The 16796-nt window shown below is 36.6% G+C and overlaps 1 protein-coding gene across 7 annotated transcripts in view; it reads left to right on the forward strand.

Moving 5' to 3' along the window:
* The window catches only part of PIBF1 (progesterone immunomodulatory binding factor 1), a 126003-nt gene extending 110525 nt beyond the window's left edge, over positions 1-15478 (forward strand). For 4 of the 7 annotated variants that reach the window (XM_057424065.1, XM_057424064.1, XM_057424063.1 and 1 more), the window contains 2 exons: positions 12379-12558; positions 14854-15478. In XM_057424065.1, the coding sequence (XP_057280048.1) occupies positions 12379-12558; positions 14854-14910 (237 nt within the window). In that variant the 3' untranslated portion in view covers positions 14911-15478. Of the gene's footprint in view, positions 1-6278; positions 6794-11872; positions 12353-12378; positions 12559-14853 lie in introns of those variants that run through there. The other 3 variants (XM_057424069.1, XM_057424067.1, XM_057424068.1) reach the window with 3 other exon arrangements.
* Positions 15479-16796: the final 1318 nt, after the last annotated feature.

Consider the following 16796-nt stretch of genomic DNA (forward strand, 5'->3'; position numbering starts at 1 on the left):
GTTTATGCAGACATGATCAGTTATCAGCACGTGAATATTATACTAGTTAAAATGATATGAAAATGTGCTGATATTTTATCTCCTTTGCACATCTGTGCACTTGTGGTAGATTAGCAGCTCTGCATACAAGTGATAGAATGCAAACTTGCTGAACTGGTCACCTGCCTTATTGACACATTCACATGTTACTGTGCCAGAGCTCTTCAAGTGAAGCTAGCAACCAGAAACCAGGCTCTGGCTATCTGCTATGGGACAAAGTCAAAAACATGTAGTAGTAGTTTAAATAAACCTATTTGATATCAATCAGTTAAATTGCTACAGACACATGGGGTTTGGTTGCTATTTACTTAAAACCAGTTAGCTTATGTCAGTAAGCTGTTGTGTCACTCGAAGTGAGCGCTAAATCTGTCTAAATGTGTACCTGAACTGGTATGAATCTTCAACTAGGTGAGGTTAAAATTCATTTAGGTTAGCCATTGCAAGCACCTGTTCTTTTTAAAACAAACCTCTTAATAAGCTGTTCATGCAGAAAACAGTCTAGCAGGTTAATATTAAAATGCTATTTGCCTAAGTGGCTATTATGTTGAACTCATTTTTCAATTGGCAAGAAGCTTTCCAAATCTAATGTATAATTCGCAATTTATGAGCAAATGTAATGTTTTTCTTTTACTACCACATATCTCTTCCCCCTTCCAGGTTTTCATGGTTTCTTAACAATATGTCAAAATAATCCTGTTTAGTAACTGAATATTTCTCTGGCCTTCACCACTGTAACCGAATACCTCACAAATATTATCCTCACAACTTCAAGCAGAAAAGTGTCATTACTCCTGTTTTGCAGAAGCAACAATCACAATGAAAGAAATGGTGGTTTGCCCAAAACTCACAAGAGTTTGTGGCAGAGATTAAGAGTTCATGTGTCCTAATGCAGTATCTTAATCACAGCCATCCTTTTGTCCTTACATGTTTCAGTTAAAATGCCCCAAAAGAAAATCTCCTTAGTGTTCATTTTTCCTAACTAGACACAAATTAACCCTTTTCTCTAAGTCATCTTTTTATATATGATCTCAATGTAATTTGGAAGTAGTTTCACAAATTATGTTTTCACCTTGCATCATTCTGAGAATTTATATTTACATTAATTTTTTCATCCATGTCTCTTGAAAAAGGGTACTTTCCAAAGTACTGAGTTTCTTAAATAAAATTAAGTCTAATGATTTTTTTAACTGTATCATTAATATATTTTTTATATTATATTTTCTGGGAAGAGAGAAGAAAATTCACAGCAGGCTGGAGCTCTTATGTGAATGAGATTAGAAGTGTAGTTTATTTTGTCCAAGAAAATGGATGATCTAATAGGAAGCAGGGAAAGGAGATAAACATAAGGCAGCATTATTTCGTAATAAGTAAGAACAGAGAAAAAGAACAAATGAGACAGAAAAGTGATGTTAAGAACAGAAAATTGTTACTTCATCATCTTTCAAATGTAGAAATCTGACTTCTTTTTTTGTTTTTGAGAAATGGTTGCCAAATGTATTTTCTAAGTGTATGTAAGATTAAAGAGAGTCAGTGTAACTGAGCAGGAGGAACAGCTACTAATTAGTTCTATTAGGATATGCATAGTTTGTTAATGGCTATAAGAATTTTTCAGAGAGCTTCTATAAATGATCAGGCTAAGGTTCCTGAGGATTATATAAATCTTGATGGATGCTGGACTTTAAACATGGCCATGTGAATTATCAGAAGCATTTGCAATTCTGTGACCTTGTTCCAAAATTTTTCTGTTTCCAGTGTCTGAGAATATAGCAGTCTCTGTGCTGGCACATACGTTCCTACACAAATACCTGATACTTCTCAACAGCTACCCATTATCTGGCCCACAAAAATGAAAGAAAAGAAAAATGCATTTATTCTTCTTTTCTGAGGAGAAGCAAGGTCTCCTGAAGTATCTGTGCTTGCACCAGTTATTCCTATATTCTCATGTTTATCTTTCTTTTGTATTCCCCTTGGTGAATGCCCCTCTCTGCCATATTCTCTATGCCTAGGGTTTCATTCCTTCTCAGCAATGACCTTGAGGATTCCAGATGAGTTTTCATGTTTCATTATTAGTCATACTTTAAAGTATGACATAAAGTATTTGAAGTAGCTGTAATTAAGTTATGCTGAAGAAGACTGACGAGAAGTAACCTAGGACAGAAAGCCAGTGTGTTGGATTTAGGAACCTGTAGAGTAGCAACAGCTGCCGTCTGCAAAAAACAGAGGTAGAGAGAAGTTCAGAGGCTCATAAAAAGCTTTGGAGTCATAAGTGGGAGGGCAGTACGTGTTTAATCAGGGATGGAAGCTTAGTGGATAAAAGGAGAACACTGCTTTGTTGGGAGAGAGGGGAAGGAAGGGGTATCTGCAGGGGTTGGGAAGACACGACTGAAAAGAAGTGATTGGTAACACATGCCTTCAAACAGGCTCTAGCTCTGCCTCTTTTCTGTGTAAAAGATTGTACACGATAAAGTCAAAACTATTTGTGTTTCTAAAGTGAATGACTTCCTGCTCATCTATGTGCTGCAACTTGTTTTATATATATAAAAAAAAATGCTGATGTACAAAGCTTAGCTCTCTTTTTAAATGTTAAGCCACAGAGTAATTATCATTTTTCTTATGCTACGTTTATGTTCCAAGATTCTAGTTTCTATTAATGTTCTGCATGTTTTCTAAGTAGATTACAGGGACATTTCTGCATCACAAGTAAGCCCTGGAGCTATTCTCAGCTTAAAGCTGGGAGAAACAAAGTGACATTTACATTGCTAAATGAGTGTAGAGAAGTTTCTGGCTCATTTTTTACAAGGAAAAATATGCTTCTAAGCAGTATTTCTCATTTTTGTTATCTATTTTTTGCTGTCAAGCTTTAATAAAACTTGAATTCCAAATAGTAATGAATTTAAGAAGAGGAAGGACTTGACAGCTAGGCACATTCATTCTTTTCTTGGAGCTGTATTATTCAGAATGCCTTACTGGTTTTCATATATATTCTTTAAACAATTATCTTTCCATTCGCAGTGGTATACATTAAACAGTTGTATACTAAATAGTGATGTCTACTTAGCAAGGTTTTTTGGGGTTTGGGCTTGCTTTTCGGTGTGTTTTTTTTAATCTTATGGACCATGATAGTAAAACAGGGTTTAGTAATGTCATTTAATATGTCAAATATAAACACATTATTGCTCTCAAAAATGGAAAATTTCAAGGGCAAAATGCAACTTATTTATGATTATGAGATGGAACTGGCATGTATATTTTATATGTTTTTGTGAGAGCCAGCATCAGTTAAGGTAATAAACATATAAACAAGAAGTTGTTGGCTGTTGGACAATCTGAAATTCTTCAGATTTTCTGAACATTTAACCAGTCTTCTGTTACGTTCATTTTTCCTGTATTGACTGTGAATACTTTCCTGCTTATCCAGCTGTGTAAAAATTTTACTTTTGTTGAATTTATGGTAGCATTTGAATATTACCAAGTGAAAAGTGAATTTAAATACTCCATAAGAAATACCAAAGCCATGGAGAATCAAACTTAAATGTTACTTTCTCAGAAAATACAGGAACTTCTACATAATAATTTGTCTGAGTAATGCTGTTTTGACATAATTTCATTATTAGCATCTGTTTCCTGTAAGTAGAATTTACTCAAGAGATCATACTTTTTATTAAACTTAAATTTGAGTAAATGAATGTCACAGTGGCTCAGATTAAAAAAATATTGGGGGATTTAGTCCTAGTTATAATTGCAAATATAGTTCTGATCTTCAATGCAAACAGAAAAAAAAAAAAAAACCTTCCAGAATTTGACATGCATGTTCTGAATTATGAGACAAATTGTTTCTTCCCAGGAACTTAGAAAAATTTAACAGTTAAGAGCAAATTTAAGATACAACTGAAATAGAGTGAAATAGATTTTTATGTATCTAAAAAGACAGAAGCTGTTTGCTGCTCTGACTGGGCCATTCTGTTGTTGCCACAGTTCTAATACATTCACCTTGTAAAACTGAAAGCAGCGCATAGATCCATATAGTCACAGATCTGTCAGTTCATTTTAAGCTTTTATATGCACTGGGATATAGAGAACTCCTGAATTAGGTGTAGTACAGAGAAACTACAAACATCCTGCATATGGTCTGACATCTTTCCATCACCCAGTTACCAGGTTCGTTTGATCAGGACATTTCATGCTGTCTTCCAGTTTCCAGCTTTACAGTGTGTATCCATGTGCCTGCGATGACCATATGTGCAAATCTCACACCAGAATTATTGCTGACTTCTCATATTTCCAGTATAGCTGCAATTGAGGATGCGGCTATGTCAGATACACTCTGCCTTATGTGAGGGATTAAACCATGACTTGTGATGTTTTCATAATGGCATAAGTTGTTAAAATCTTCTTTGAGCTCTGTTACACATGTAGGTTCTACTGATAGCCACAAGCCCAAAGCGTTCCACTGTTGGAGCTGAATTTGCACCATTTATGCCATTGCATCCTGTCCATCTGCAGTTATAAGTAGTGGAATGGACCAACTTACCACTTGCTTCATTTTGCTGTCACATCAAAATGGAGCTTCTATAGTGCCTTTCTACTATTTCACACTTTATCATCATTAATGTTAATGTCCAGTGTTGTTTATTCTGTACTAATAGTGTTGGTCTTTTTGCCACTTTCAGCCAAAAAAGGGAGACAGTTCAGTCCAGGTTATAGGCTATAGCCTTTCTGCAGTGTGTCCCTAGCTGTTTGGCAGAAATAAAACCCATAAAGAAGAGTACTAAAAAAATTCTCTGTAGTTTAGACATCTACATCTGAAAATCAACCAAGGATTTATAGTCAGGAAAGAAAAATAGGCACTATTAAGGTATGATTTCATAGAATCATAGAAAAGTTAGGGTTGGAAAGGACCTTAAGATCATCTAGTTCCAAGCCCCCTGCCGTGGGCAGGGACACCTTATGCTAAATCATATCACCCAAGGCCTCATCCAACCTGGTCTTGAACACTGCCAGGGATGGTGCATTCACAACCTCCCTGGGCAAACCCATTCCAGTGCCTCACCACCCTAACAGGAAAGAATTTCCTCCTTATATCCAATCTAAACTTCCCCTGTTTAAGTTTTAACCGTTACCCCTTGTCCTGTCACTACAGTCTCTAATGAAGAGTCCCTCCCCAGCATCCCTATAGGCCCCCTTCAGATACTGGAAGGCTGCTATGAGGTCTCCACGCAGCCTTCTCTTCTCCAGGCTGAACAGCCCCAACTTTCTCAGCCTGTCTTCATACGGGAGGTGCTCCAGTCCCCTGATCATCCTCGTGGCCCTTCTCTGGACTTGTTCCAACAGTTCCGTGTCCTTTTTACATTGAGGACACCAGAACTGCACACAATACTCCAGGTGAGGTCTCAGGAGAGCAGAGTAGAGGGGCAGGATCACCTCCTTCGACCTGCTGGTCACGCTCCTTTTGATGCAGCCCAGGATATGGTTGGCTTTCTGGGCTGTGAGCACACACACTGAAGCCAGCTCGTGTTCATTTTCTCATCAACCAACACCCCCAAGTCCTTCTCCACAGGGCTGCTCTGAATCTCTTCTCTGGCCAGCCTGCAGCTGTGCATGTGACTGCTCCAACCCAGGTGTAGGACCTTGCACTTGGCATGGTTTCAACTTCATGAGGTTGGCATCAGCCCACCTCACAATCGTGTCAAGGTCCCTTTGGATGGCATTCCTTCCCTCCAGGGTATCAACCGAACCACACAGCTTGGTGTCATCGGCAAACTTGCTGAGGGTGCACTCAATCCCACTGTCCATGTCAGCGGCAAAGATGTTGAACAAGACCGGTCCCAACACCGATCCCTGAGGGACACCACTCGTTACTGGTCTCCAGCCGGACATTGAGCCATTGCCCACAACTCTTTGCGTGCGGCCATCCAGCCAGTTCTTTATCCACCGAGTGGTCCATCCATTGAATTGATGTCTCTCCAATTTAGAGACAAGGATGTCGTGTGGGACAGTGTCGAACGCTTTGCATAAGATTTACCATACCCTTGTTTGAAATGGGCAAAATAAGTGTAACCTGTGAAATTCTAACAGCTATATAGAGGAATCAGACAAGCTACTCTGCCTAGGTTTAAATATTACTGGAGATAGCCAGTCACATAATTGACATGCAAGAGTTCTCACAAAGATGCCTCTCCATCTTAGGATCAGCTATGAAATGGTACAACTTCATTTTTAACACACCTTTACTTTCACAGAAAATCACAGCAAGAGTCTAAGAGGGATCCAAGTAAGAAAATGCACAGACTTAATAGGAACAATACATCATCTTATGTGTCCATCAAGCTTGACTTTACTGAACACTCTGAGACAGACCACTCTGAAGACAGTTTCTTCTGAACCAACCCTTTTCCAGAAAGGGATCACTTTCTCTCAAGAAGTAATTATGGGAAGTATAAAATTAATTTTTTTCCTCTGAATACTTCCAAGAATTGGAGGATATTGAACACAAACTTTTAATTCTTGAGAGACTGAGAAATCATTTCTGAAATGCACTCTTTACAAAACACTACCAAATGGATATAGCATTCACAAATGCTAGTTTAGGTTTCTCAAATCTGTGTTCTTTAGCATACCCGTAACCTCTTTTTCTGAACTATGCTTTTCCCTGTGCTGACTTGTTGTTTGAAGACTACAATAGCTGCCTAAATGGGAGGATATGTGCATGTGAAGACAGATGGCATTGACTTGGTATGAACATGTTTTTCATCCCAGTACTGCTGTCTTCCCTCACTTCCCTCACTTGCATGTTCTATTATAGCTATTGTTTTTATTGCTGCTGTTATTTCAGAAGGTAATGTAGCCAGAATAGTCACTAGACTGCTAAACTCTATCCTACTATATTTGACTTTCACATAAAGAAGATTCCAGTCTCCGGACTTGAGGTGCACTAGGTCTCTCATGAAGCCATTTTTCGCCCGGTCCCCTCTATGCAAGGGGACCTGTACAATCAACTGTTCTTGGTCCTAAAAACAGTGCTGTAATCTCTCAAGTTTCTCCAAACTGAATACATATTTTTATTTTGAGTTATAATTTAACCACATGGGGACCATATGGCAGTTAAAGTCAGGAATACAAGCATTCCCAATGAGGTCCTGAACATACATGCTTTACTCTAACAGTACAGAAGAGTTACAGAGTGGGGGTGGGAACACACATCTAAAATGATCTTCTTAATACTTGGTTCACAAATTCTAAGAGACCTTAAGTTTTGATCAGCATCTCTGAGGGAGGCAAACCTCTGGTTTTATCCCTCCTTCAGCTTTTCCATATCCTTCTTTTTCATTTTCTTTTATTTATGATTTTGTTATAATATTTAATATTATACTAATTCTGAATATTTCTACTACTTAATCAGGAAAATGTAAGATGCTTTTCTGGTACATGTATGTTTGAGCGTGTATCAAGGACAACAAAAACAATGTTAACATCACCTTGTATTTGTAACTCAAAATACATTTATATTTTATATTGCTGCATCTCTTCTTTTTGTATTTGCTTGTCTGCATGTTCAAGTTACATTGCTAGCTGAAGGAATGAAATTTTACCCTTCATATTCCCAAACTGATCTTCAGTTTACATTTTCCTAGGCTCTCTTTCAATTATCCATAATAAAGAGGTAAAAACAATTTTCAATAAAATATAAATTATTTTTACTTGCTTGAAATCAAACATTGTCATAAGAATCTCAGTTTCTTCTGAAATATGAGTAATATGAGCAGATAGCATCTAACTATTTTGTCTTTTCTATTTTACCTTTTAAATATGATTGACACTTACTTGGCTTGGTTCCTTTAACACTTTTAAAGCTTGATGATTTTAATATGACATACAGTTTTTGCAGACTGTAAGAGTTCCACAAAAACAGCACTGATAGCATTCAGCCTAATAAAAATCCCAAAACATGAAAGTTTTTAATTAATGAACATCACAGAAAGGATTGGTACCTGTGCTTTGTCTGTACCTAAGTGCTTCCTTCTCAGTTTGTGTACTGGCATACAAAAACACCTTTGCTGTTTTTAACTAAGGTGGTCATACCTCACAGTGCCAAAAATAAATGGAAACAAGCAAGTACATCCTTCTGATAATATTTACAATGCAGTGCATGTTACCTTACCTCACCTCCTGCTACATCACTCCCATTGTTCTCAGCCCATTTACTTATCTTGAATTCCGGCTGCTTTCTGGTTATGTGTGCAAAAGTTTCAATGATTCTTTTATAGTTCAAGTAATCTTCACTAAATGTGAATTAATATGATATGCATAAGTAAGTGGAATATAGGATGTTAGATTGTTCTAAAGTATGAGCCTGTGTATGTTTAGGAAGACTTACACGATCTATGGTGTGAATGCCTGTTCTAAAAGTGCAGTTCTTTTTCACACAGCAATTCGATACTTCAAATATGTGTGCATGGAGAACTATGATTGCACCTTGGTTATTCTGGATGAAAGTTGGTTTAGGTGAAGTAGAAGGCTGAGAAAAGTAAATGATAAGGAGAGTGAAGTGAGAAATAGATTCAGCTTATGACAACTAAATTTATGTATCTAAATGGGGGCATCCGTGGTGAGGTAAGCGTCCTATTCAATATGGCTGATGTTACAACAGCACAATGCAACCGGCACACCAGTAGATGTCCACTTCTGAATGAGTTTAACCTCTTGCCAAGCTACACTGTCTGTAATGGAAAATTAGATTTCTAGCTCATGTAGATAATTATGTTCAGTCACATAAACTTAGTTATTATAAGCTTGAATTAAATCCCACTTTATGTGTCATACAGCTCATTACTTTGGTTTTTGGCATTTGTGCAGGTAGGCACAGCAGGTTAGCATCCTTAACAAAAATTCATCAGGTTTCTTTGGACAGACTTTCAAAGTATTTAATAATATAGTCCTGACATTTGTTTGTATGGGTGACACTCGTTGTACATTAGGAAGTTCTTTGCTATGAGAGTGGTGAGACACTGGAACAGGTTGTCTAGAGGAGCTGTGGCTGCCCCATCCCCAGCAGTGTTCGAGGCCAGGTTGGATGGGGCTTTAAGCAGCCTGGTCTAATGGAAGGTGTCCCTGCCCATGGCCAGGGTTGGAACTGGATGATCTTTAAGGTCCCTTCTAACTCAAACCGTTCTTTCATTCTACGATAAACAGTGGGTTTGTGCCAGCTGCATACTCTCATTTTTAATTTGTTTCATTTTAACCCACCTTTTCTTGTTAAATGCATTGTTTTCCATGTGTCTGCACTGCCGTGTCCCCAGAGAATATTGTATAAGCAGGGAGTGGGTGCTTGTGTTCACAAAGCATGGGACAGGGAGACCAAAGCTGTAAAGCCAGCACAGAGAAGCGCTGGGTGAATCCACTCAGAGGTGTTAGTACTCATAGTCCTCCCAAGAAGGATTGCTGCCCAGCTCTCCAAAGCCAAGTCCTCAGACCTGGAAGCCTCAACACAATGACGCGTAGCTTGCTTAGACATCCAGGAGCCAGCGTGGCAAGAACCAAATACCTGCACAGAGAAACTGGAAAATGCAGAGTTTTAGCAACACTGTTTCTATAGTGCACTCAGTAACTGAAGTGAATACTGTAAGCAAACAATTTGCATCACGCTGCCTCAACACAAGACCATGCTACAGCAGAAATTTATAAAAATTTTGATCATCTGTTGTTCTTCACATCTTCCTTTATGTAGCTTATCCTGAAACAAATGCGTGTCCTTCTACACAAGAGACTCTTCCCATCAGTTTTGAACCCTATACTTACCTCCCCTTTTTTCTCAAGTCCCTGTTGACCCTGGACAAATTCACATGTTTCTGCTGAGCATAACCTCCAGAGCTTCTTTTTTCTTGCTAGCTTTCTAGACCAACTTGCCAATTTTTAGGGTTGGAAAATATTATTGAATCATGGTAGCCCATTAACAGTGGCAGGTAGTGCTAATGACCGTGCGTTTAGAACTTTAAAGTGAAGCTAAGAATTAAGATTGTGATCGGGAGCAGAGAAATCTACAGAGATAGGTAAAATTATTGCAGTTCAAGACAGAACTTTGTTTACAGTATTTCCTTGGTTGAAAGCAGCAAATCTCTTGCAAATGTGTTTATTGGGCCAATTTTCTTTTCTTGTTCAGCAGTACACATACCAGTGATTCTATTGGAGTCAGTGTTTTCCTGTGCTATTCTGCCAAGCTTGCTAAGGTCTTTCTCACTAAATGTGGAAGGATTTTAGAACAAATACTAAGGCAACTTTAGCTAAATTCTCATGATAAATTCAGCTGTGATGCCAAAATAGTTTATTTGTTGTGGGCTAATCTGTCATCCCCACTCCCTGTCATTCCTTTCCATAGCTTCACATTAGAGAATTCTCCTGTCACAGGGGAAGCTTGTGTGAGAGCTGACTCTCCAGAGCCTATTCCAAGTCTGAAAACAGACAGGGCTGTCAAGTACAGGACAGATTCTGTGAAGTAGAGAAGACCTTAAACTGCCAAGTGGATCCTGACACAAGAGAATTTGACCCTACACATACAGGTTTCAACTCTGTTTCTGAAATAAATCTGCATGACAGTTTTGGGGGTTTGCCTTGTTCAAACATGCAGCTATTTGGTCCACAGAATAACACAGTTTAAGTATAGGAACAGCACTCGTTAATGTCAAAACATTGTTTATGTACAATTTAATCTCCTGTGATGGTGTATTTATTTACTGTATACTTGCTTGAGTTATTTTCATCAAGAAATTCTGTCTATGTGTCGCTTTGGCAACATCTTTGCAGAGTTTACAACTTTGAAAAACATGTTGGCATCAGCTATGCAGTCCTTTTAAACAGCTGCTCTGCAGTCATGCTGTTTCAACATGCCACCACACATGGCTGAATTATGCAAATGCTTAATATTAAATGACTGAGATACAAGAACAATTTGTACACTCGATATAGCTGATCTGTGTAGTATAACATCCATTCATATAACCGAGTTAGTGTGGGACAATTTAAAGGCAACAACATGATTCTTTTTACTTTCCATCTTGTATTAAAGGCAGGACTGGACAGAGAGAAGGTATATGGCAGGAATGTTTTAAAAGGCTGAGAGGGGGTTTAGCTCATTATTAATAATGCAATGAAAATAGAATGTGCACCGGTGTAGTTTTCTGTCAAGTGTTGAGAAATAGGTAAGATATAACAAATGTTTGTCATTCAGCTATAAATATGAGTTACCACCCTGTTCTGGCTGAATTATAAGATAGAATGTTAATTATATAGAATGCTAACACACTAACAGTATTGCTTACTGAAGAAAACAGCATTTATAAAAAGCAAGCAACCAAAACCATTAGTAGTTTAAAAAAGATATATATATAAAATTGTCATAAAATTTACTTTGAAAGGCTTTTCTACTGACCTTGCTGTTCTAGTTCTACAGTAATGAATCTTCTAAATAATAGGACAATTACTACTACTACTAAGTTCTTTAAATTCAGTAAATTGTTTTCTAGTGATTGCATCCATTGGGGCGGGGGGGAGACCATTAGCTACTAGGTGATGTAAGATGACAAAAGAAGATGTCCAGTTAAAGTCACAAAATATTAGGGTTTTTTTGCTTTCTCTGCTGTACATTTTGAATAATCTGTTTTGTTCAGCTAAGTAGTAAAAAAAGGTTACTTTTTTACTTAATCCAAATTGTTTACAAAGCAAATTGTTAGCGCATCCAAAAAAGTCTGCATTTTTGTATACTTCTGGTTTCCTTTTCCCATTTTGGAACTTTCATTTTTCACAGAATTTCTTTTCTACTCTGATCCCATTTTTGCCATAGGTCCACTTAAGGATTTTTCATTGATTTTCCTTTTCTGATCTGGATAAAAGGGCACATATATATTTCTAGTAATTTATTTATAAGACATCTGTGCAAGATCTAGCACTCGAAAGTACGGTTTATCACAGTCATTCAAATCAGATTTGTAAACTCCTTTGGCCTGACAAAACAAATTAAAAAAGCATTATTTTAAATCAAATGGAAGCTGAATTTAAAAGAGATACTGGGGTCCTTATTACACTGCAAATGTTTTCTTTTACAGTCTTTAAGCAATACAAAATTGGAGTTGTATAAATCCTATGTGCCTTTTCTATTTTGTTACTTCTACTCATGTCCAGTTAGTATTCTTATTAATTATGGCAAGTGTATGTTCGTGCTTTTTAGATTTACTCATCCGCTTACACATTTAGTTTGGTGCATATAAATATATTAGTAACAAATAAATCTTTAATAGGTTCAAATGTAATTTTACTGAATAACAGCATTGTTCTTTTGTGGTTTTATAGGAACTAGCCACAATGAAACAGATTCTAATTAGTCTACATGGTAAACACTATGAACAAAACTTACCTCAGTCTCATACTGACGTAAAAAGTGTGACTGCAAAAACCAAACCAAATCCTTCAGTAAAACAGCTGCCAGAACATGAAGAAGAAAATGTATTTACACCTAAGCCAACGTTATTTGTAAGTACTATAAGTGCCATAAGCTTTTTTGATAATTCTCCTCACTTTTTAAAAAGAAAAATGTGGGTTCAAACTTCAAGGTGATGTATAATTAATTCAGCTGAACACTTGCACCTTTTTATGGGAATAGTCAGTGTTGTGGAGATAAATTACTGATTGTGATGTTATTTAGCTATTTAGTATTTCTGAATTTCTTCCTGCATTTTAAGTTCACAGCAAACTAGATTCTTTTTTTTAATTCCATTATAATATTACAATATTGAGTGGTTAGCAAAATTTTGAAAGCCGAAGGGATTCACAGACTATGTATACAATTTTAAATCTACACTGATCATGTATGAGTTGAGTATATGTGTGTGTGTATATATAGAGAGAGGAGAAGGGGATAATAGGTGTATTTGTGTATCCTTATATTCATTTATATATGTATATTAAACTGTGTGTGTGTATATCTAAAAAAATACATGCCCAGTGTCAATATTGCTTCTGTTACTGAGCATAACTGATATTATAAAATGCTGGTTTACTCCTTTAGAATCTAAATGCTTAATTTTAAATACTTCAAGTGGCCTGCTTCAGATTTAGTGTCCCTAGTATTTAAAAGCTTCATGAAAATGGTTTAGAAGTTTCTCATTATAACTGTGTCTGAACTGATAGATTCAAGAAAGCCAAGTTGCAGCGTTGAATCACAAAACACATTATGTCTCTTTCTTAACATTTCTTGAGGCTACCAGGGTCGACTGGTTGTATCCACACTGCAGCATAGATTATGTGCTCTTTTGGTCCAGATATACATCTACACTTTTTTATTTCCCCTGGCAGAAACTTTAAATTCACTGTGTTAAACAATACAAGGTTTGTATTGCAGCACATCAGATACTGTTTCTATAATACAAAATGTAGGAAATGGTTGCTTCTCTTGGACGTGATGCCAGGGCTTTGCGGGATTTTAGGGGTTCAAAATTTGCTTGGATATTGTTACGAGACTAAACACAGGCAAACCCAGCATTGTCTCATGCACAATCCTTTCAGTAGTGCTAAATCATACTCCCCAAATTTTGGTTTTCATGGAGCTATTCAGTGATCCAAAACAGAGCCAAAATATAAGCTAGCAGTTAGGTTCTGTAGGTGATCCACCGTTTCAGTGTTTAATCTGTCCTGTTTTACACAGGGATATAGAAATGGAGTAGGGATCTAAAAAAAAAGAAAAAAAAGGGGGGGGGGGGGGGGGGGGAAGCTTTTACATTTAGAAATTCTGACCAATTTCTGTTTGAAAAATTCTTTTCAGACATTGAAGCAGGGAACCAAAACCAGGCACATGCAGGGTCTCCTCTTAGATGGAGAAAGAAGTTATAAGTCCTGTGAAAATCCTGGCAATTTAGGTCAATTTCTAGAATTTAAAAAGCCTGCACAAATACAGAAGATGTATTTTTGTAACTGAAACCTTCAAAAAGAAAGAAAGATGGAGATTAAAATGTGGAGAGACCCCCCACCAGAAGGCCATCTGAATTAAATTGTTTTCTAAACTGAATGGTTATTAAGTCTTAAGTCTTGAAGGAAAGAACAAATAGAGAGCAGATATAAAATGGAATTAGAAAAGGACAAGTATAGGGACAACAGACAAAAGAGACAGTACTCACTAACGCAAGAGATTATACCCATCCCTGACATCAGAACAGTCGTTAACTTGTTCCATATCCACTTCATTAGTTTTATTTCTGTATACGAGCAAACACTGCATTTGCCACAAGAATGTCAAGCAATCCTGACTGTGTAGCGATGGCCCTTAGGATTATGGAGTCAAAGAAAAGTTGTTCACAGATGATTCTCTGTGATTAAAATACTTTCTACACTGTCATAAAACTGCTGAATTCTTGTGGGTTTAAGTCTTAATTGTTAAGAACTATATTTCTGCATAAAGTGTTGGTCAATTACAGCACACGTAAGATCCCTTTTTTTAAGTCCCATCCCCTTCTCAACTGTGAAAGTCAGATGATGCTATTTCATATGAAATCTGTTTATGGCTCGGTTGATGTATGTTTTCATTTCGATAGATATTTTAAAACAAATCATTTCCTACTGTATAATCTGCTTTTTATAAGCTAAAAATAAGGAGGTTTTAATACAGATATATAGGAATAAGAACCTTAAATGCATAATCTTGTTTACAAGCAAAGAACTCTCTTATCACTGTGAACTACACTGGAAAGAGACTTTAGTGTAGATGGCATGTTTTACTTCTGACTTTCTTCTGACTTTCACTGTCTCACAATTGAAACTTTCTTTATTTTACAGACAAATAAAGAGGCACCTGTATGGTACAAGAAACTGCAGAAGAAAACATCATCATAACATTTTTCCAGAATTACTAAAAATAATCCTTTGGGGATATTTTCTTGGAAGAAAGTTATTTTCACCATAATGATGCCCTTTTTACCATAAAAGGAAACAACTGTTTTGGTTTAAACTGTTTTTTTTATACCTGTTAAATGGTCTTATGCTTCATAAAATACTTTTTAGATCTGTCATATGAATAAAGTGCGTGGAAATAATACATGAAATGATTCTACTAACATGTATTTGAATTTTAAAGGATAAATAAACAGTAGCATATTGTACACATTTATAATCCAGGCAGTTAAAGGACGTGTTATTTAGAGTGTTCAAATTAATGCATATTTCAGCTTTTTTATATTGTTTTTCTTGGACCCTGTGTTTTGTGCCACATTCCTTGCAACTATTCTGCCTCATAAAAATTTAAAACATATACATGAGTTCACATCAGACTATATTCTGCTTTCTATGAAGGAAATTCATGTCAGGTGAAAAAAAAAAATAATTTATCAGCCTTAATTTGTATAATTTGTTATTTGATATAATTTGTTCTACCAGACAGGCATTAAAAATTCTAAAGAAGCAATGAATACATCTTTATTACCAGCACTGATTCTTTATTGGCTAGATACACTTGCTCTGGTACAGTTGCATCAGTGTAATAATAAAATTAGGCCATGATGTGTGATTATCATGCAACAGTGAAATGGATAACTTGGCATATTTAGTTGTATGAAAATAAGCCACATCTTCCAAGAACACAATCTACTTATTTATTCCACTCCACCATTTATTTAGACTATAGAAAATGTCTCTCATATTTTAAAGCGCTTTTGTCTGCATATGGTACCTTTCTATATATAACATAAATATAGAAGATATTAAGTGACTGTACACTGAAATATTGCTCAGATTTCATTTAAAAGGAAGCTCCTTTTTCTTGCCTCCTCTTTCCTTGACAGTATCTCTTCAACTGATTCATTGTTCCTACCTGGACATGAACAATAATTATTTCCTGTGTAATACAAAGCTTAATCTTATCAAGCTTATGATTCCTAGATAGACTTTTCTTCATTTTCCATACAGCAGTTTGACACACAGCAATACTTCCTCTGCTACAGGTAAACTTCAGTTTCTTTATTGGGGTCTTTTGTCTAATTCTGAGAGTGAGGTAAAAATGCACATCACGGGTTTAAAATTAGCATTCTGTGAGTGGGGGAGGCCAAGTGCATGGGCAGAGGTAGTATGTTTTATTAGACTAACTGGTGTTCACTGGGAAAACAATAGGCAAACCTTTGGGCTCACAAATCTACCTGTACAGACATTCCTGAATAAACTTTGGTTTCCTGAAGTCTAGGGTTTTATCTAATTTGTGGTTTTATGTTAATAGAATCATTAACTTCTTTTCATGTGAAACAGCTCACATATGCAGATAGTCATTATGTAGTTTATAATAGATATTTTATATGATTCACAGTCCCTAGTTTAACTTCACAGACTACCCTGTTTGTCTGTTAACACCCAATAATTAGTAAATTTTATTATGTAGAAGGACTGTCAGCTATTTTAGGCAAGATATTAGTTGGTATCTTAAGTATTCACAATTTGTTCACCTTTAGTATTCTTATAGATAAATTAGTGAAATACAGACTATAAGGTAAGTGGAAAATTGGCTCACAGACCAAGCTCAAGGCAATGTGAGCAGCAATGCAAAGTCCAACTGGCAACTGGAGAACAGTAGTATCCCTTGGCAAGTTCATAAGCAATACCAAATTCAGGGGAGTAGTCTATGCTGGAGAACGGGGTTTTGGAGCGACCTCAACAGGCTGGAAACTGGGTCAACAAGAACCTTACGAAGTTCAAGAGCAGTTGCAGTTCCATGTGTAGGGTGGAATAACCCTGTA

Source organism: Pezoporus wallicus, unplaced genomic scaffold (genome assembly GCF_028554395.1).
Source record: "Pezoporus wallicus isolate ANWC-B61680 ecotype Strahan unplaced genomic scaffold, APGP_CSIRO_Pwel_v1 contig_16, whole genome shotgun sequence".
NCBI classification, from domain to species: domain Eukaryota; kingdom Metazoa; phylum Chordata; class Aves; order Psittaciformes; family Psittacidae; genus Pezoporus; species Pezoporus wallicus.